The 20,971-nt window shown below is 42.6% G+C and overlaps 1 protein-coding gene across 1 annotated transcript in view; it reads right to left on the reverse strand.

The window, feature by feature from the left end:
* LOC137613864 (enolase-phosphatase E1-like) overlaps positions 1–18,553 on the reverse strand; it is a 35,552-nt gene extending 16,999 nt beyond the window's left edge. The window contains exons 1-7 of the mRNA XM_068343319.1: positions 18,256–18,553; positions 18,019–18,044; positions 16,070–16,261; positions 15,573–15,775; positions 13,433–13,460; positions 10,197–12,991; positions 1,338–1,547 (exon numbers count right to left, since the gene is read on the reverse strand). Coding sequence (XP_068199420.1) covers positions 1,338–1,547; positions 10,197–10,215 — 229 coding nt within the window. The 5' untranslated portion in view covers positions 10,216–12,991; positions 13,433–13,460; positions 15,573–15,775; ... (1 more) ...; positions 18,019–18,044; positions 18,256–18,553. The remainder of the gene's footprint in view (positions 1–1,337; positions 1,548–10,196; positions 12,992–13,432; positions 13,461–15,572; positions 15,776–16,069; positions 16,262–18,018; positions 18,045–18,255) is intronic.
* Positions 18,554–20,971: the final 2,418 nt, after the last annotated feature.

The following is a 20,971-nucleotide window of genomic DNA, read 5'->3' on the forward strand; positions in this document are numbered from 1 at the left end:
CGAGAACAACTATGTTGTCCTCGCATAATCCTGTATGAAAATGTAACCACTGCCTGAAATTTGTTAAGATACTTCTATTTTAATATATTACTTGCTGGATCCTGTGGAAATTCCACGATAAAACAATAATATCAGACTTCATACCAAACATGAAAACAAATGTATTGGTATGATAAACCAATACCGTCAGAGTTCGCCCAGCAGGCAGCTGGTGGGCGAACTCTGACCCAGAACTGGCATCGGTGTTTCGGTTACATCGTCCACACGACAACGAAGACCCGCCGTTTTCAACAAACTTCACTTTTCCAGCGTTTTGGTCCCGGATATCTTCGTTGTCGTGTGGACGAAAGGCGTGACCGCAACAAAAAGCCGATGCCTTACACCATATTGTTCACGTGATTCCTGCTGGCAGATGCGCCGTGATTGGTTGAGCATTAGTGGGTGGAGTTAAAACGTGACACCGTGAGGTTTTTAAGTGAGCTTATTCAAATGTCTCGGTGGAGAGATGCTTTATATCTGCTAATTTACAGCATCTCCTCATTATTCTGACACAAAATCAAACTAGTCATTATTATATTTTCCCTGTAGATAAATGTTGATGTAATAATAATTCCTGGGGGACAGGGGTTTTTTATTACGTAAAACTAGACTTTAAAATTATACATACTATTAAATGAAAAACAAAAGCACAAAATAATATTGATTGTAATATTGACCCAATAGAGACTCCTTCTAATTAACTGACTGCATCTGTTTAAATTCATAGTGCAGTCCCAGCTCTGCGGCTCTGCGGCTCTGCGGCTCTGCGGCTCTGCGGCTCTGCGGCTCTGCGGCTCTGCGGCTCTGCGGCTCTGCGGCTCTGCGGCTCTGCGGCTCTGCGGCTCTGCGGCTCCGCGGCTCCGCGGCTCCGCGGCTCCGCGGCTCCGCGGCTCCGCGGCTCTGCGGCTCTGCAGCTCTGCAGCTCTTCTTCTTCATCTTCTTTGCTACTTTGCCCAACTTTGAGGAACAGTTTCTACATCTATTCAACACTGATTTCTAATCAGACAGGGTATGGACCAAATGTTTTACAGTACTGGTTGTAATAATTTACAGGTTGGTAATAGTACAAGACTGTAAACAGCTGGTGATAATACAAACCAGATATTATTCTCAACTCTGAAGTTGTTTGGTTCTCAGATTAAGTTAGCTGAGGCAGAGAGGTGCTCCTCTGGAGGAACCTTTACATAATTCCATCAAAAGCAAAACATCTAGCTAGCTCACCCTTAGTGTATGAGAGTAAATACACTGGATCTCACACAAAATTTGTGACAACTAACGACAAAAACAACACTCCTTACTTGATATGGTTTTGTAGTCTGTCAGATCAAACATGATGACAAAAACACAAGACCATGTAATTATTAGAGCCAGAACCAGGATCCAGGCCAGCGGCGAGCTGAAGGTAGAGTAGAGGTCATCTGTAAAAGTCTTCTTGGACCCTCGCACAGACGATGATCCGATGTCTCCATTCTTACCGTCGATGACCATGGTGGTGGTCGACGTCCGTGCTGAGGAGCAAAGAGACACAGTCAAGAACACTGGGAGCAGATACAAAGCCTTTCATAAGAAAATGTACGTTCTAAGTTCATAGTCCAGGAATCCCCATACTTACCATTCCTCCATAATGTTTATATGATTACTATCAGTATTAATAGTATTAGTAGAGAGTAGAGAGAGAGATCAGTAGAGTACAACTTCACTGATCCCTTAAAGAGGGTCCTCAGGGAAATTAACTTCTTCACACTACACACAGCACGGTAAGCACATAAAATAGTACCAGCACACAGGAAGATTAAAAAATAACCCACCAGGAATCTTCTTTTCCCTTCAGGGTCTCCACAGCCAATCAGTGTCCTCCATCTAACCCTGTCTTCTCATCCTCTTCTCTCACACCAACTACCTTCATGTCCTCTTTCACTACATCCATAAACCTCCTCTTTGGTCTTCCTCTAGGCCTCCTGCCTGGCAGTTCAGAACTCAGCATCCTTCTACCAATATATTCACTATCTCTCCTCTGGACATGTCCAAACCATCTCAGTCTGGCCTCTCTGACTTTATCTCCAGAACCTCTAACATGTGCTGTCCCTCTGATGTACTCATTCCTGATCCTATCCATCCTGGTCACTCCCAGAGAGAACCTCAGCATCTTCATCTCTGCTACCTCCAGCTCTGTCTCCTGTCTTTTCCTCAGGGACACTGTCTCTAGACCAAACAACATCGCTGGTCTCACCACAGTTTTGTACACCTTTCCTTTCATTTTAGCTGAAACTCTTCTATCACACATCACACCTGACACTTTCCTCCACCCGTTCCATCCTGCCTGGACACGCTTCTTCACCTCTTTTCCACACTCTCCATTGCTCTGGACTGTTGAGCCTAGGTACTTCAAATCCTCCACCTTCTTGATCTCTTCTCCCTGTAACCTCACTCTTCCACTTGGGTCCCTCTCATTCACACACATGTACTCTGTCTTACTGCGGCTAACCTTCATTCCTCTCCTTTCCAGGACAAACCTCCACCTCTCTAGCTTCTCCTCCACCTGTTCCCTGCTCTCACTGCAGATCACAATGTCATCTGCAAACATCATAGTCCATGGAGATTCCTGTCTGACCTCGTCTGTCAGCCTGTCCATCACCATAGCAACAAGAAGGGGCTCAGAGCTGATCCCTGATGCAGTCCCACCTCCACCTTGAACTCCTCTGTCACACCTACACACACCTCACCACTGTCTTACAGTCCTCATACATGTCCTGCACCGCTCTAACATACTTCTCTGCCACTCCAGACTTCCTCATACAATACCACAGTTCCTCTCTGGACACCCTGTCATCAGCTTTCTCCAGATCTACAAAAACACAATGCAGCTCCCTCTGGCCTTCTCTGTACTTCTCTATCAACATCCTCAAAGCAAATACTGCATCTGTAGTACTCTTTTTTGGCATGAAACCATACTGCTGCTCACAAATGTTCACTTCTGCCCTTAGTCTAGCTTCCACTACTCTCTCCCATAACTTCATTGTATGGCTCATCAGCTTTATTCCTCTGTAGTTGCCACAACTCTGCACATCTCCCTTGTTCTTAAAAATGGGCACCAGCACACTTCTCCTCCATTCCTCAGGCATCTTCTCACTATCTAAGATCCTGTTGAACAACCCAGTCAGAAACTCTACTGCCACCTCTCCTAGACACTTCCATACCTCTACAGGTATATCATCAGGACCGACGGCCTTTCCACTCTTCATCCTCTTCAATGCCCTCCTCACTTCATCCTGACTAATCTTTTCTACTTCCTGGTCCACAACAGTCACCTCTTCTAGTCTTTGTTCTCTCTCATTTTCCACGTTCATCAACTCTTCAAAGTACTCTTTCCATCTTCCCATCACACTACTGGCACCTGTCAATAGACTTCCATCCCTATCCTTAATCACCCTAACCTGCTGCACGTCCTTCCCATCTCTGTCTCTCTGTCTTGCCAACCTGTATAGATCAGTCTCTCCCTCCTGACTGTCCAACCTAGCATACAAGTCATCATAAGCTTCTTGTTTGGCCTTTGCTACCTCTACCTTCACCTTACGCTGCATCTCCCTGTACTCCTGTCTACTCTCCTCAGTCCTCTCAGTGTCCCACTTCTTCTTAGCTAACCTCTTTCTCTGTATACACTCCTGTACCTCCTCATTCCACCACCAAGTCTCCTTATCTACTTTCCTTCCAGGTGACACACCAAGTACTCTCCTACCTGTCTCCCTGATCACATTAGGAATATACAAATAAAAAGGCATAAATAGGCATAGGAAAGTAAAGTGTTTCTAGTGTTTGCAATGTTTTCGTATGTTACATATTAAATCTCATTCTGTGTGGCAAGTTCCTTTAGAGATGGATGGACTTCTTTTTAATGTACTCACCAGAAACATTCACTCCCTTCCTATTCTTTTTATATTTATACACAATTATAATACAGGTGCATCTAAATACATTAGAATGCCATCAAACATCTGAAAGTGAAACCAAGCTTTTAGAGATTCATTACATGCAGAGAGAAATACTTTAAGACTTTTTTTATTTTATTTTAATGATGGCTCATAGTTAACCATCCAATCATCTCGTCTACAGCACCTTATCTGCCTTGCAGCTCACGTTCAAAAGAGGTGGGGTATGAGACGCCAACTCATCGCACTGACATGAAAGCCAAAAACAACAACACAACACTGCTGAGGTCCTCTTGAGCAAGTCATCAAACCCCACAAGCTGCTCCTTGGGAGCTGCTACGTGGCTGTCCTTCACTCCACCATTAATCTCCCCATTAATTGTATACTTAATCAGAATCAGAATACTTTATTGATCCCAGAGGGGAAAATTGCTTTTTGTTTTGACTGCCCAGCTCCAGAAAATACCCCAGAAAAAGTCAGAATAAGAAGAAAAAGACATTAGAATAGAAAACTAATAGATTTAGGAATGAATAAGAGGATAAGTAAAAGAATATGTACAGATATACAGTACGGTGCGCTCTTGTTCTTTGAGGTTAATACATTCCAGGAGCCACACGTGATTAAGGATTCCGCGATCGAGCGACAGACTATTTATCTTATTATTTACGGTAATTTAAACGTTTATGAACCCTCCCCATACTGATATTATGTAATACCTTATCCCACACTCTTATCGACTGTTTAAAGCACTTTTGTGTCTCACGTAAGTCTGAGACTGACGGAATGTAGCGCACTCGCTGTCAGCCAATAGAATGCGCGTACAGTATCACGTGACTGCCTGACTGCCTACCAAAGATTTTACTGTCTGTTCGTTCCTCCTCATCACTACATGAGTGTTAACGTGAGACATAGTTTGACGGCCACAGCCAGCAAACATTTCCAAAGGTGTTCATGCTCTAACACGGGATGATGGCTGCTCTCCAGAATCTGGATCCTGCCGGAGTTTCTTCTTCAATGAGGGAGTTTTCCCCCCTGCTGTGGCTTATTCCTTCTCTGGAGGGTTCTTTTGAGTTTTTCTGTCTGTGAAAGTGCTTTGAAATTTGTGCTGGTGTGATTAAGTGCTTTTTAAATAAAAGTTGGAAAGCTGAAACTGCAGTGGATTCAGGTGTGGTTGGACTAGGGCCCAGAGGTGCTCCAGAAGTCTTTCAAGGGTCTTCATAATGTAGGGGTCAGTGCCACAGGTTGGTAGTACTTCACTCCACTTGGACGTGGTGTCTTCAGTGAAGGAACTATGAAAGATATCTTCAAGATCATGTTCATGTTGAAGAGAAGCTGCAGTACCACTGGCTTTACACACACACACACACACACACACACACACACACACACACACACACACACACACACACACACACACACACACACACACACACACACAGACACACACACACACACACACACACACACACACACACACACACACACACACACACACACACACACACACACACTTAATTTAATCAAGGTCCTACTGTCTACATGACGAGTGGGAAGTACTTGAAGTCCAGTATGAGGTCAGGGATCTGCTGGAATTGGTTCACTGAGTTTTACCAAGATCACAGTCAAAGTCACAACCATCTACCAGGGGATACTGCAGCCCTTCCTGCTTCTCTCTACTCGACAAAGTTTTTGGAGAAGTTTCATGTTCTGGTAGAACGTGGAACCTGCCCGCTCTCCTATCAACAACAGCTCCAGGTTTAATGACCTTGGTGTTACTGGACTGTTATGGCCGACTTACCTGACCTGAACCCTACAGAGAATCTATGCTATGCTACGCACTGATGCAGTTGATTCCAGCTAAAGGAGGTCAAGCCAAGTACTGAGTGTATAATTGTATGTCCTCAGACAAACATGTGTATTTAAATTAATGTTACAATTTTCCGAGATACCAATTTTTGGATTTTCTTCACTGTGTGCCATTACAATCAAAGTTGAAAGACATAAAGGCTTGAAATTATTTCTTACATGCATCAACACGCCATTTCACCTTGTCACACATTTTTGGTCGGCAGTCACGTGAAACCGTACTCTCATTCTATTGGCTGACGGCATCAGGAAGTGCAACACGTTCTGTGACTATTAGACTTCCATGAGACACAGAAGTTACTCACATTAACTGTGAGTAACGTGGTTGTACTGTACTGTGTGTACTACACAGTACATACATTATGTACAGTACGTCATGCAATTTCTTCTGAGATTAATAAAGTATCTACCTACCTACCTTTCTCTCTGTCTGTCTGTCTGTCTATCATCCATCCATCCATCCAACCATCCATCCATCCATCCATCCAACCATCCATCCATCCATCCATCCATCCATCCAACCATCCATCCATCCATCCATCCATCCATCCAACCATCCATCCAACCATCCATCCATCCATCAAATGGCTTTGTAAAGGCCTCAGATTCCAAGCCACTTTCACCTTAGTGTAACGTCTCTGTGGCTGCGTTCAGACTGCAGGCATATCAGATTTCCTTTCATATCTGATTTTGAGGGCTGACTGCTCACACTGTGTTTAGCAAGTGTCCAAATGTGATCTGGGTCTGTTCAGACTGGGACTCATTATCGGCCGATTTGACACGTTGCTGTAACAACGATGTTGGGGGAGGAGGCGTCATTCAATTAGTGTAATGTGTGAGGTCATATAATCATATAACAACAACAACAACAACAACAACAACAACAACGAACACGAGGTTCTGTTCCCTCAGCTACTGACGGTATCACTGTCTGGTAGAGAAAACCTCACACACCAGACATTGTCAACCTCTTCTTCCATTTTTTACCGATGTGCGATGCTCTTCCTTGCGGCGCCTGGCTCTCGCATCACGGACATGACCTCACGGTCCGCCATATCCAATCGGATTGTTTGGAGCTGTTCAGATTGAGACGCAGCTCTCCATATCTGATTTGAAACTACGTCCTGAATGTGATTTCAATCCATTCTGCAAAAATTGGATATCATGTGGTATGGGACTGTTCAGACTACAAACGAGAAATCCGATATCAATCTGGATGGGATGAAAATCAGACATAGGCAACCAGTCTGAACAAGACCTCTGTTCCTTTGTTCTGGCTGTTTCTCTTCATATCGTTGTGAGGCTTAATAAGAACACGACAGGAGAACACCACAGCCTCCTCACCTGCAGTCTACTTTTAAATGCTGTCACTTTGTTTTTGACTCTTGTTTCGTCCTGCCGTAGGGAATAGTGCAGTTGTTAACGTTACTGTGGCCGTGCTGGAGAAGCTAAGGCCACCTGTTAGCTTCCTTCAGCCTGCTGCTGGCAGCTACTGGGTTATTCCATTACTGCTGAGTCAGACAGCTTAGCAGCACTTTGAACACACACACACACACACACACACACACACACACACACACACACACACACACACACACACACACACACACACACACACACACACACACGTCTGCCTACTATAACCTCATTACCACATCATGAATGCCCGCACACAGAAACCTCCCAGTGGTGACACTGAAGCCCCGCCCACAAGATGCGGAACTTTTTGAAAACGAAACTTTTTTGTTGCGTTTACTCCTTCCGTCCCCACGACAACGCACATATCCAGGACGAAAAGGCAACTTTTTAAAAACGCTGGGTCTGCGTTGTCGTGTGGACGGCGTATCCGCGACTTTTTAAAAACGCTGACGTCTTTCCTGCGACGAAAACCTCTGTGACGTCATATTTATGGGCCCGTGTGTTGTGACAACAAAACACGGAGGATTCCTATTGGATATAATTTGACTCAATACTGCCACCACATGGTTTGGCATGCTTATAGCCGTCTTCAAAACGCACTGCTGCGTTTACGTGTGGATGGAGATTTTTTTGAAAACGCTGTCGTGTGGACGCGAATCGTTTTCGATGCGTTTTTAAAAAGTTGCGTTTTTTTAAAAATCCGTCACCGTGTGGGCGGGGCCTGAATGCGTTGGATGTCTCAGTTTGAACTAATGAGAGTGAAAACGTTCTTAATACTTGCTCTCAAGGAAATAGTCCAACGCCCCACACAGACGCCCCAGTCTCTGCAGATCGCTGCACTGACTGAGGTCAAAGTTAATACAAACACTCCTGTTGTGTCTCTGATGGTTCTGATTAGCATTTTTCTCACCGTTCTAGACATCAGTTTGCCGCATAACACCATGAAACAGCACACATAAACACGTTAAATGGATTAATGAAAACTTTGCTAAAAATTTCAAACATAACAAGAAATAAAATTAAGAAATCACTTAATAGAGTGTCCAAAATGTAAAGTTGAGCTTGATGGCATTTAAAGACAGACACAATCTAATTTGACCCGTACGTTCTTATGTTTATTACAGTAGCAGTTGTATGGGTAGCAAGCCAATGCAAATAAACTAATCTCTACATTTAGGTTTCTGCACTAAATCATTACAATGTCACTTGGCTGATCGGTCCGTTGTTCCTTCTATCCAACAGTTTGATCCACAGCATATCTTTAAAACTACAGGACGTAGTTCCAGAACATCTGGTATGGATAGAGCACCAAAGACTTGTCTACAGATACTTCTGTCAGGACATTCCAAAGTAGAACGTTTGATGGTTTCTGCATATTTAATGGCAGTAATCACTTGACCTAAACCTGACCTTTCCTCAGGTGACACCAGTGAGCCAAGACTTCCACTGGTACCTAAAAAAGGTCACAATCCCAAAATCCAAAATGACATGAAATTCACTAATGATCTCCTCCTGCAAAACATTCCAAACTACGCACACATCTGCTGACCACCTTTTAGAAATAATGTCGAATTGTTCATGAGGAATTGTTCCTCTCTTATGATTTCAACTCCACCATCTGTACCAGATTCCTCATTCCTCAATAATTAGACATGGATTACAAGTCACCATCATTTCTGAATGGAACACTGGAGCACAGTATTTGTTCCTCTCTCATATCCATCCTGTTTATTATTCCTGAGTTTTCCTACAGGCAACATCCATCCATCCATTTTCTCATCTGCCTTGCGGGGCACGAGTCTGCTGGGGGCCAAAGCTGGGGTACGCGCCAGATACGCTTCCAGCTCATTACGGGGCCCAGACACAAACAACCACTCACACAGTTTGGTGTGACCAATTCATCCAGATTGCTCCTGCTGGAGAACAGACAAACTCCTCAGAGAGGAACCACACCTCCAGCCTTCCTGCTGCGACACAACAGTGCTAGCCGCTGTGCTAACCATGCCGCTGGTGTAGATTACAGTATGTGTGTTTTAAAAATGTAGATTGAATACTTCATCTCACATTCACAAGATCAGTTTGCTCTGCTGTCTGTATATTTCTTAAAGCCTCCAAATAGCATGAAGGGCTGTTATCTATAGACTAAGCAGACCAGCATGAGCACATCTCACATGCAAACATACGTAATAGAAGAAGTCACACAAGGGAAACACAAACCATATAGATATCTCATCACCACTTGTTATAAAAAAAAGCAATAATGAAAAGTAAATTGAATATTCTTCAACTAAAAGCTACTTTCATGATATTTAGTTTTGACTTTAAAGATTTTTCCCTCGCTAGCTTTTTCAGGAACTTTCAGACAAACCGTGGCCCCCATTATCTGGAGTTTGTTCGGTGGTCATCTCATCTTTCATCTTCAAATCTTTCCGGAAAGGCCTGGAGATTTGTCTGAAAGCTCCAGAAATACTAGATTATAGTATTTTCAGTTATACTGGATGATAAGTTTTCAAATCATGCTAGAAGTGGTCATGTGATACTGAGGTCTCAATTTTACTGTTAAGAATATAAAGCTACGTCAAGAAAAACAAGGAGTAAATTGAGCTTGTGATGATCTTGATGAAATGTTTAATAGTAACAAGAACTGATTTCTGCCACTTGTTTTTCTCACATCATTATCAATGAACAGGAAAACAGTATCGCAAAAGAATCAGTCGATGCATGAAACAAATGTAAGAGTTCTGAGACCGATTGTCCTGCGAATATCACCGGGGCCTTAAGACGGCGTAACCAACAGTCGATACATGATAGCCCCATATTTTTAGGTACTTCTATTAATGAAGTTCCAACACCAGGTAAGCTGAAAAACAAAAGATGGAGCTCCTCAGCAGCACCTTCTACAACTGATCGGACTGAAGAACAATACCTAATGAGATGATACTTTACCTTCAACTGTTTCAGCCATAGTCTCAACATAGAACACTGTTCTAAAAGAAAATCCCTTGTGCAAATAATGTTACCATTAAAACAAATACATGTGGTAGATCCTCAATTCCTCTGTGTGCTTTAATCCTGGTGTTAATTTCAATCCAGAAAAGTCTTGGAAATGTTTTCTTGCCAGGATGTGATGAAAGCTTCTGGTCAGTGCTGGTAACACTTCAACATTTTCTCCAGTGTCATCACCAAAAACTGTATTTTACTCTTGTTCCAAAAACTCAAAAATGATTCTTGGGTCCAGAAGATTGTGAGGCGGTCCAGAGCTGCGTCGTCTCAATGGATGAGGCTGGAGAGACCAGCAGACACCAAACTATGGTGGTCAGTGCCTTCAGTCTTTGCCTGGTTGGGGCTCGGGTTGCGGACAGTGACCCCCACCACCCCCCCGGCGGAATTACATCGACCATTGGGAATGACATGCAGTGGAAGGAAGGAGGGAAGACAGATTCAAAGTAATTCAGTGTGTCCAGCTGGCTGTGGCTGGTTTACATGATCACATTGTGATTAATACATTTATTAGATGTAGATAGAAATCAAAATATTGTATTTTTAGAACGTCTATATAAAAAACATCTAAATCCAAATCGGTAATGTTACATTCAAGACGTGTCTGAAGTTCAGGCCCTGAGTTATTCTTAGAGCAGCTCGATGCCGCTGGTATTCAGCTTTTCCTTTTTAGGTAAGAGGTGTGACCAGAGCGCCCCTTCCAACGCCAACCCCCTACCCCCCCTTAACTAATCCCTCCACTGCTCAGTGTGGAGCAGTCATCAAGTGGGAGGGGGGGTTAATGTACTCCAAGTTAAATCAAAAGTAACGTCCAATTAAACAGCAAAACAGCAGGTCTCCTCTAGAAACAACAGACAGAAACACATTTGAAATCTTAGTTTACATTCTTCATATAGAATTCATATAAAACTAAATTAATCTGCTCAAAGATGTGTTTTTGTTTTTCCTACTTGTACAACTAGTAACCGTGTTGTAACGGCCATTAGTACCAGACAACGCAATCAGGACTTTGAGGAGCATCATTTTAAATTTTTTAAAAACATTATTTTAAAACCTTATTTTAGGCATCAACATTCATTCATTCGTTTGTTCGTTCATTCATTCATCTTCTTGAAGAGATGATCCCAATCGACTCGTCTCCGATCATCTGATGTTTGGGTCATGAGTTATGCAGCAGCCAATCGCAGCCGACCACAAACTCTACTCCAATACAAACGGTGAAACAGAACTGGGTGAAAATTTATAGTGTGTTTCAGTAGAACATTAATAAACATTATTTTGCTGAAAATATATCTTGATCAAAATTCTTTTATGTGCAGAGAAAAAATATATCTGGAGCTCAACAATAACATTTGGTGAGTTATTTTCAATGTTTATTAAAGTTCAGTCGGGACACACGGGCTCCCTAACAGCCCAAGAGGACATCTACATAACACCTGGTTGAGTGAGTCCATGTTAGTGGTGTGAAGGAAGCCGGAGCACCAGGAGAGAACCCCAGTCAACATGGGGAGAACAAACACACTCGGAAAAGCCCCGCATCACCATGGTGATGACACAGTGGCTGGGATCCCTGAAATATGAACACATGACTATCCACGACCAGATCCTGAGACGAGGAATGAATTGTCTCAATGATCACACCTACTTTACTGGGCTTGCTCTAGCCAATCGCCACGTCGCCACAGGCGAAGTAAAGTCCAGAGTGGCTACAAGGTTTTCAGACTGTGTAGCCACAGTGGAATTCTTATTTTTAGGGAAAAAAGGCTAAAACTTACAACTTTTTCACCCGTTAGCGCTGCTCGCTAGCACCGGCGCCGCTATTTCCGCATGTCGACGGAAATAGCCGAAGTGACCCGAACGCTCCCGATCATTAAATATGCACTGGGGTCATGACCTCCTCTCGTCCAATGACAAACAAAAATAGTTTTTTTACAAACTGAACCCACAAATTGGTGTAAGACAAGGAGAGGACCATCGATCAAAAGAATCCAGTGTTTCTAGTAGAGTTAGTGTTAAAGTCCTCATTAATAAACAGATGGAGAATGCTGTTGACTTTAGTGTATTTCTGGAGGTAAACTGAATGCAGGAAAACAACCCCACTTTCTAAAACATTTGCCGGGGGGGCCCCCAGGCCCGCCCTTTGGGGGGTCCCCCCACACACACACACTCCACCACAGGTGTGGTTCTACACCCCCCAACAATTGAAAACTTGCATTCACTATGTGAAGATACAGTCATACAAATATTACTCAATGTTTACTGTTAGTTTTACTTACTATTATAACGAGCCGCTGTCTCGGACACAGAACGTGGCTTTTTGTGGTTTACTCCACTCTTTTACACTGAGCCACAGTGGATTAGTCACACTAGCTCCTGGTGTAAGACCAGCTTTATTTCACAATGGGTGTACAAGACAGTTTGTATGCTGTGTATATAGGAAGCAAAAGCAACAAGTGGTATTATCTGAAGTCTTGTTGTGACAGCAGGTAGTCTCAATACAATACAGAAACAAGGTCATGTTCTATTTTGAAACAGGTGTATTCTTTGTACAACATGTTCAATCCCAGATTATTTCACACAGTCCTACATAGCTTGAAAAAAACGTTGTACCCTTTTAAATACTTTTATCATAATTTTATGAACATATATGATTAATTTTTTTGTGCAGATTATAGGTGAACTGATAAACATCCAAAATCTTCTGACTGTGGCAACAAGGAAAACCAATTTCATCCAGGAGCCTGAAATAAAAACAATCAGTCAGACATTAAGAATAATTTACAAACCAAAAAACCTAAAAAGTTGGTGCTAACAATCACTTTTGTGATAGAAGCCTCAGTGGTCCTTTATGTTTTGTCCATTACTGAATGTAATAACATTAATATTTCTACCACAGATTTTGGGGGACAAATGTGGTAACACTACAAACGTCCACAAAAATCCACCATTGAACTTAACTGCATGTGAATCAAAGTCATGAAACACTTTGGGTAGTCATTATAATGTAAAACTTGGTTTATTTTATTTATTTATTCGTTTAATATCACACTCTAGTTAGTAATAATTCAAATGCATGTGTTCAAATTATGTGTTACGTTTCAACCAACCAGAGATGAAATCTGGTGAACTGCCTAACAGTGTCATCTCACTGTCATCTACTGTTGCTGATTGGTTATACTCACAGTTTCTGATAGCTTGGAACAAAGACATCTGAAAGAAAGAAAGATCTTTTTATTTAAAAAAAAAAAATCACATTCACAGAAATTAGAAGAGATTCACACACAAAAAGACTTCACAAGTAAAAATAAATAAATGAGAAAATAATAAAACTATACAAATATATATCTAAACTAAACCAACCAACGACCAAACACAAGCTTCTCCTTCGACACAGAACACAATACATCTTTAACACTCAACATGCTCTTCACAGTATCTGAATCATCCGTCTGAATACAGTTCAAATCAATTCTGACTCTTGTTTGACGCACTCTTTTTAAAATGACTTCTGCGTTGCAGTCTAACGAACCTTTGACCTTACTGTTCCTGTTTACATAAATAAACCGCCATCTTTGCATCTTTGGTGGACCAAGAAAGAAATTTAAAATCTGTCACTCATTTTTTGATTGTATTTAAAACCAAAAATGTAGACCTGTTTGTTTAAAAAAAGAGACCAAATTAGAGGAGAACTGTCTAAAAACAAGAACAGGTTTTTGAGCTTCTGACAGTCCAAGAAACGGTGAAAAACAGTTTCTCTGCGGGAACAAAACTGACAGTTCTGGACATCCTAAACCCTCTTTTTAACAGTGACTCCCATGAAGGTTTCACGCTTGGTGCCAGACAACAGTGACCCCAGCAAAATCTTTAAGTGTTTAAGTTGAAGTCTTTGTTTAAAATTTTTACCATCAGTTTACACACGTTTTCACCATTACTGTCACTGAGGCTGGTGGGGTCTGACAGAGTCGTTGAAACAAGGACACCAACTCTCTATCGGGAAGGGATCTATAATCAAGATTAAAAGACCGGAAAATAACGGCTGATCAGTCAGTTGCTGTGGGGTGAGTCGGCTCTTCCAGCTCCTCAGCAGGCCTCAGATGAACCTCACTGAGGTCAAACCCACAGCAGAGGACGGAGCAGCAAATCTCCACCACACGTCCAACAGTGGAGATTTGAGCTGTGATGAATTTGGACTCCACTGATGCTCTTGCAATAGTTCTTACATTAAAAAGTCCTCGTCTGATAACAGGTTCCTGTAAAAGGTCAGGCCCATGAAGAACAACGAGCGATCGAGTCCCACAACTTTTAGCCAACACTAAACTGACCTCCAAGGAGCAGCTGACTGCTGCTACCATTGACTGAGGACAGCGGTGTCCTCTTGATTGGGCAGTTTTATGTATGTACAATGCTGCTATCTTTGTATTGTCTTGTATGTTTTAAAACGTCGATGCTGACTCAGTCCACCTTGCCCAAGACAAATTTCCCTGTGTGGGACAATAAAGTATGTCTTATCTTATCTTAGACCCCAGCACTGGACCAGTACTGGCCTTGTCGTGGGCTACCACATGGGGTACTACCTGACTACCTCAGGGGCAGTCAGGAACCGCTGAATGAATTGCAGCACCTCTGCTGGTCACATGGATGAGTCCCTGCCCTCCGTCCTCCTAGGGCAGGAAGAGGACACACTGCAGGACCGAGTGACAGCAGTCCCAAAAATGTCCATCACAGCTGGATTTTTGACAGAATGTTGGTCTTTTAGGGGTTGTGTTTTAATTCTCAACAATTTGATGGCATTAATGTTGTTCTCCAGGACTTCGTCACCGATGAACAGTGGTGCGTTGGATATTAGCACCCTCTTAGCCGGGTTAGGCAGCGTGAGGACGGCTGGTGAAGGTGTTCTGAATCAGCACCGCGCTCTCACCTACCTGGTCCACCTTCTCAATGCTATTGAGAAAAATCACCCCCACCCTGTTCGTTCAGGAAGCTGATTTTATGCTGCAGTACCCAAACTTTTTGCCAACACTAAACTGACCTCCTCCAAGGAGCAGCTGACCGCTGGTACCAGCTTTATGGGATGCTGGTGTGTCAGCTGCTCGAACCCGGAACTCACCGACATGTTGCCCCTTTGGGCGACCAGATTGCTCCCCAAACCGCATCACCCACCAAAAAAACTACTAAACGTAGTGATTAAACAAAATTAAACAGAAATGTGAGTACATGTGAAAAACAAGAAAAAAACATAATGAAAATGTGCAAAGAAGCCACACTCTTACACATTGGTCATGTGGTCATAAAAGTGTTAGTATCAGAATATCTAGACATTACCTTTTGATCAGAACCTCCAAGAAACTTCTGGACCTCAAACCATGCAAAGTCATTGGTGTCACACTTCAGGAGGTGGCCTTTATCGAAGAGACAGCTGACCGTCAGTCGGACGTTAGGGTTGTCCACCTCATCCCTGATGTAAGGCACAGCGTAGTCCTTTCTGAAGGTGGGATACATCACCACCAGAATTATTGGTTTACCACCTGTAAACCAATAAGAGTGGAATGTAGTGGAATGATGTAGTGTTTTATTTGTCCACTAGAGGGAGCACTAGGAACTTTTTCCTTCCTCAACCTGCTAATGTCTTGTCAGATTTTAATTTTGTATTTAAAATGTATGAAAAATGGAAAAAAAACAAACTTTTTATGTGTGCAACAAACTTTTAAAAACAAATAATTGAAAGTAACAGGACAAAACACGAATCGACCATGTTGTACAAATGTTTGTGAGATTTTTCTGTCTCCCTGAGCTAAATGAAGGCAGAAGGAATGTCCTACCTGGAACGTCTGCCAGGGCCTCACTGATGTCTGTTCCAGGTCGTGACACCACGGGACAGAAAACCAGAACGTAGTCACTTCCTTCAAAAGTGTCCACCTGATTATGGCCAAAGCCTTTCAGCTTTTTAACAAAATCAAGATGAGCCCCAGACGCGTTTCCCATCAACATGATAAAGAATTGATACCATGACACTAGAAACAGAAACAAGAAATATGGTGAAGTGACATCATCATACATGGAGAAGAACATGTCTCCTCCAAACACAGCCTGGTGCTTTTAAAAGCAGTGAGGTGCGGTGAGGTTCATGCTGCTGAGGCACCGACTTCATCATGATCAGATCTATTAACACATGAACCCACAGCGTAGCTTATTCACCATTTAGTTAGCAACAGTGAGTGGGTTATTTTTAAGGTCTCATATCAAAATTATTTACACATACAAACTGTAACGCACAAATAAGCACATTTGATTTAAAAAAACATCATGTTGTTACCTACTTTTGTTTTTATGTTACATTTACTTATAAATGAAGTCCATGCACAGCTCCTTCTGATCAAAAGCATCAAAAAAAGTTTGAGTTGAGATGTGTAATCCTCCATTTTTATAGTCAGGTAAGGCCAGCGGATGAAACAAAAACGGCTGCTCTTGACAGCCTGGTGCCTTTAAAACTACTGCACGGGTTGAAACAACAGAAGGTGGAACTCTGAAGTGGATTCAGGCTCTCGTCTTGGACGAACATCCCCGAGGTCCACGTCTCCAAAAGCTCACTGACAACCCTTCAAACCTTTTTGACTTCTCCTGCAACTCTACATCCAAATAAACACGGGGACGGACCTCATGACCTCCTGTTAGTGTTTGTGACAAAGGTCATCATGACGCAGGTTCATGTTTCATCAGAAGCTGCTTTCACTTCTGAACAGGTTCCGATGTGCTGAAGTGAACTCTACAGCATCGGACCATCTGGTTCTATCGTTTGGGCTGTGAAGGCTTTCAAAATGTCAAACATTCTTTAAAACTACTCATCTTCATGGCTAACAGTGGTTTACATCAGCGGTCCCCAACCTTTTTTGCGCCACGGACCGGTTTCATCTAAGACAATATTTTCACGGACCGGTCTTCATTTGCTCGATAATCGTTAATGACACCAGGACAGCTGTAGTCTAATAATAAATCAGTGGTTTTATGTAAAATGTGGACCTCAACAGACAATAAACAAACTTTTTCATAAATTGATAATCAATATCTCTATTTCGTCTCTGTAAACGAAATAATTATAAGAAATAATTACATTAAAAACCCGATTGAAGTGACTGCACTGATGAGGTTATTTTGAAATTTGGCGACTTACGATCAGTTCATTCAACGCAGGAGAAATATTGATCATTTCCAATAGAAAGGTGAACAAGTCAATCAAATAATAGTAATTACAATAATGAGAATTAGTGGATGTGGACCGCTGGTCTAGGGGTAACGGAGACAATGACCCCTGAGGTGTGTTTATAGGTCTGCTCTACTCCAGTTTGGTTTGGTTTTCGGTCACAGCAGAAAATCGCTTCACAAAGACAGGAGGTTGGAAATGGAAGCAGGGTTTTCCATCCTTTTGGGGCGATCTCAGGATAATCTGCCTGGACTTTAATCCAGAACTCTGGTGCGTTTATGGGCCTTCATTGTGTGTGTTGATGACCTGTCACGTGACCGAGACCCGTCAAGAGGGACAGACGCATGAATTAGTCAGTGCGTCATTCCACACAGACGTCACTTCTCAAATTTAAACGTCTCTCAGACTCCGAAATAAATAAAACGGAAGTAAATAAGTTCTTCTTTCTGAGCGGCCCGGTACCAAATGACCCACGGACCAGTACCGGTCCGCGGCCCGGGGGTTGGGGACCACTGGTTTACATAACAAACAGAAACGATCAAACCATGCCACCAGTGTTCTTTCTCTTACAGATCGATGCTTCGGTGTCCATGTCTCTGAGGAGGAGATGAAGAAACAAACGTTCAGTCAGACTGAGTCCCAGGATGAAGATCAGACAGGACAGAAACATGTGTCACATGTTCCAGCTGCTCTGCAGGAACTTGTTCCAGATCAACACATTTATAAAGGCCGTTTTCTCTGACGCTTGATGTACATGTGCTGAACACAGCCTCAGAACATGTATGTTCTTTTTTCAAGCCTACTTACCGAACAGAAAAGGTCTTCGGTGTCGTGTCCGAGCTTCCCCCGTCCATCAGACCAAAGCGACGCTTCTAGAGCTTTTATTCTCATCACTTTCACTTTCGCTTCTAGAACCCACGCAGCTGTAGAACAGATGAAGGGAGCAGACGGAGGAGGGACACTGGTGACGACAACGACCCTGACTCCACAACGCAGAAGGTCACGGAAACCTGCGTTCACTCACATTTCTGTTGTTCACTAAATCCCAACGCTTTGTAAATCATTAGGTCACGTGTTTGTCTGAAATAGATTTTTTTTTAAAAATTATAATAGTTACTGTTTTGTCTCTGTCACATAACCATAATAGATTGTGAACACATGTGCTAGCGATCCATTATTATGGTGATCCATTCTGACCTGTTTGAATCATCAAAACAGGTCGAAAATTGAACGAGACACAAGTTCAAGTAATTTTTTTGTAATGTTTGCTTTCCCCACAAGAGGGAGCACCGGTAGTTTGAATAGTTTCCTTCTTCTACCGACCAAAGCTCTGTCACATTCAAATAATAAATATAAAAATGACATTTAAAAATAATCCTTTGGCCAGACCGGGAAAATTAGTCCACTCTATATTTTTACTGAGCAATAAATGATTTTGACCAGATGTAAATCCATGAATGAACACGTTTGTGTCCCCATCTGCTTTGGAAAAAATACAAGACAAAATAAAATGTTCTTAATGAAATGGATCTGAACAATTTGTTAAAGACTTTAATACAAATGTCTTATCTTAACAAGGAAATGAAGTATGACAAAATATGTTCAAATCATTCTGTGCACAAATTATTACTAATGATTTGTTCATCCATGAAGCAACACACTTACAGACAGTTACACAAACACAATAAAATCACTTTAATTTATTATTTATTTTTGTAAAGAAAAGATTCTTGACAGGCGGCACGGTGGCGCAGTGGTTAGCGCTGCTGCCTCACATCACGGCGGACCCGGGTTCGAGTCCCGCTCTGTGCGGAGTTCGCATGCTCTCCCCGTGTCTGCGTGGGTTCTCTCCGGGTTCTCCGGCTTCCTCCCACCTCCAAAAGCATGCGCTTCAGGTTGGTTGGCCGGTCCCAAATTGACCATAGGAGTGAGTGTGTGAGTGAATGATTTGTTTGTTTCTATGTGGCTCCGCGGTGCACTGGCGTCGTGCCCGGAGTGTCCCCCGCCTCACGCCCTGAGACTGCCAGGATAGGCACTGGCTACCCCGCGACCTGCGTTAGCGGATTAAGCGGATTTGGAAAATGAATGAATGAAGATTCTTGACATTGATTTGATGAACACAGCAGAGCAGCAATGAGCATAGATACACAACTCTACGTTACACATTCACACACATGATGCCACCAAACCTGCAAAGTTATGTTACTTTTAACGTCACCAATTTTAGATTAATTTTACTCAGAATCGCAAAATTTTCACATTTACTGCAGAAGTCCTGATCAGAGACCTGTGGTGAGACACCAGCCTGCCGTGCTTCACCATGGATTGATCAATGGCTCGACTAGCTGTGCTGGTAGCTAAACAGTCAGACCGTAATGCTATCTCTCTGTGTCGCCATTAAAATGTTCAAACACGTTTGATCTATGAACTAAATTTCCATAGTTTAGCTAATGTATATAATGTACAGTGTTTTTTTGTCAACAATTCTGTGTGTAACGTCTTTCTTGAGTTGAACGGTCCTTAACAGCTGGGAGAAGGCATGTGAAGCACGCTGTTCTGCTGTCTCATGGTAGGGGGCGCTGGTGATCCCAGTAATCCTTTTCGGACTCCTCGGCCGCGGAATAAGTGACAGCAAGCTACAATCAATAATCAACAAGTCAAGTTGGACTTCATTTAAAAGTAAACATAAAATAAAGAAACTTGTAGGTAACAACATAACGTTTTTTAATCAAGTGTGCTTATTTGTGTGTAACAGTTTATATGTCTCAATAATTCTGCTACTGTTGCTAATTAAATTGTGAATAAGCTCAACTGTAGGTTCATATGTTTGTAAATCTGATTATGATGAAATCAGTGCCTCACCAGCATGAACCTCACCGCACGTCACTGAACTACACATACCAATTATTATTAAAGTAATTCAAAATCCAGCCTGTAATGAGGCGAACATACACCTGCAGGGTGTTCAGACGCCAGAGTGAGTGACCAGCGCACAAAACCGCTCTGTACCGCTCTAACATACTTCTCTGCCACTCCAGACTTCCTCATACAATACCACAGTTCCTCTCTGGACACCCTGTCATCAGCTTTCTCCAGATCTACAAAAACACAATGCAGCTCCCTCTGGCCTTCTCTGTACTTCTCTATCAACATCCTCAAAGCAAATACTGCATCTGTAGTACTCTGTTTTGGCATGAAACCATACTGCTGCTCTCAAATGTTCACTTCTGCCCTTAGTCTAGCTTCCACTACTCTCTCCCATAACTTCATTGTATGGCTCATCAGCTTTATTCCTCTGTAGTTGCCACAACTCTGCACATCTCCCTTGTTCTTAAAAATGGGCACCAGCACACTTCTCCTCCATTCCTCAGGCATCTTCTCACTATCTAAGATCCTGTTGAACAACCCAGTCAGAAACTCTACTGCCACCTCTCCTAGACACTTCCATACCTCTACAGGTATATCATCAGGACCGACTGCCTTTCCACTCTTCATCCTCTTCAGTGCCCTCCTCACTTCATCC

The sequence above is a fragment of the Antennarius striatus genome, chromosome 19 (assembly GCF_040054535.1).
Source record: "Antennarius striatus isolate MH-2024 chromosome 19, ASM4005453v1, whole genome shotgun sequence".
Lineage (NCBI taxonomy): Eukaryota > Metazoa > Chordata > Actinopteri > Lophiiformes > Antennariidae > Antennarius > Antennarius striatus.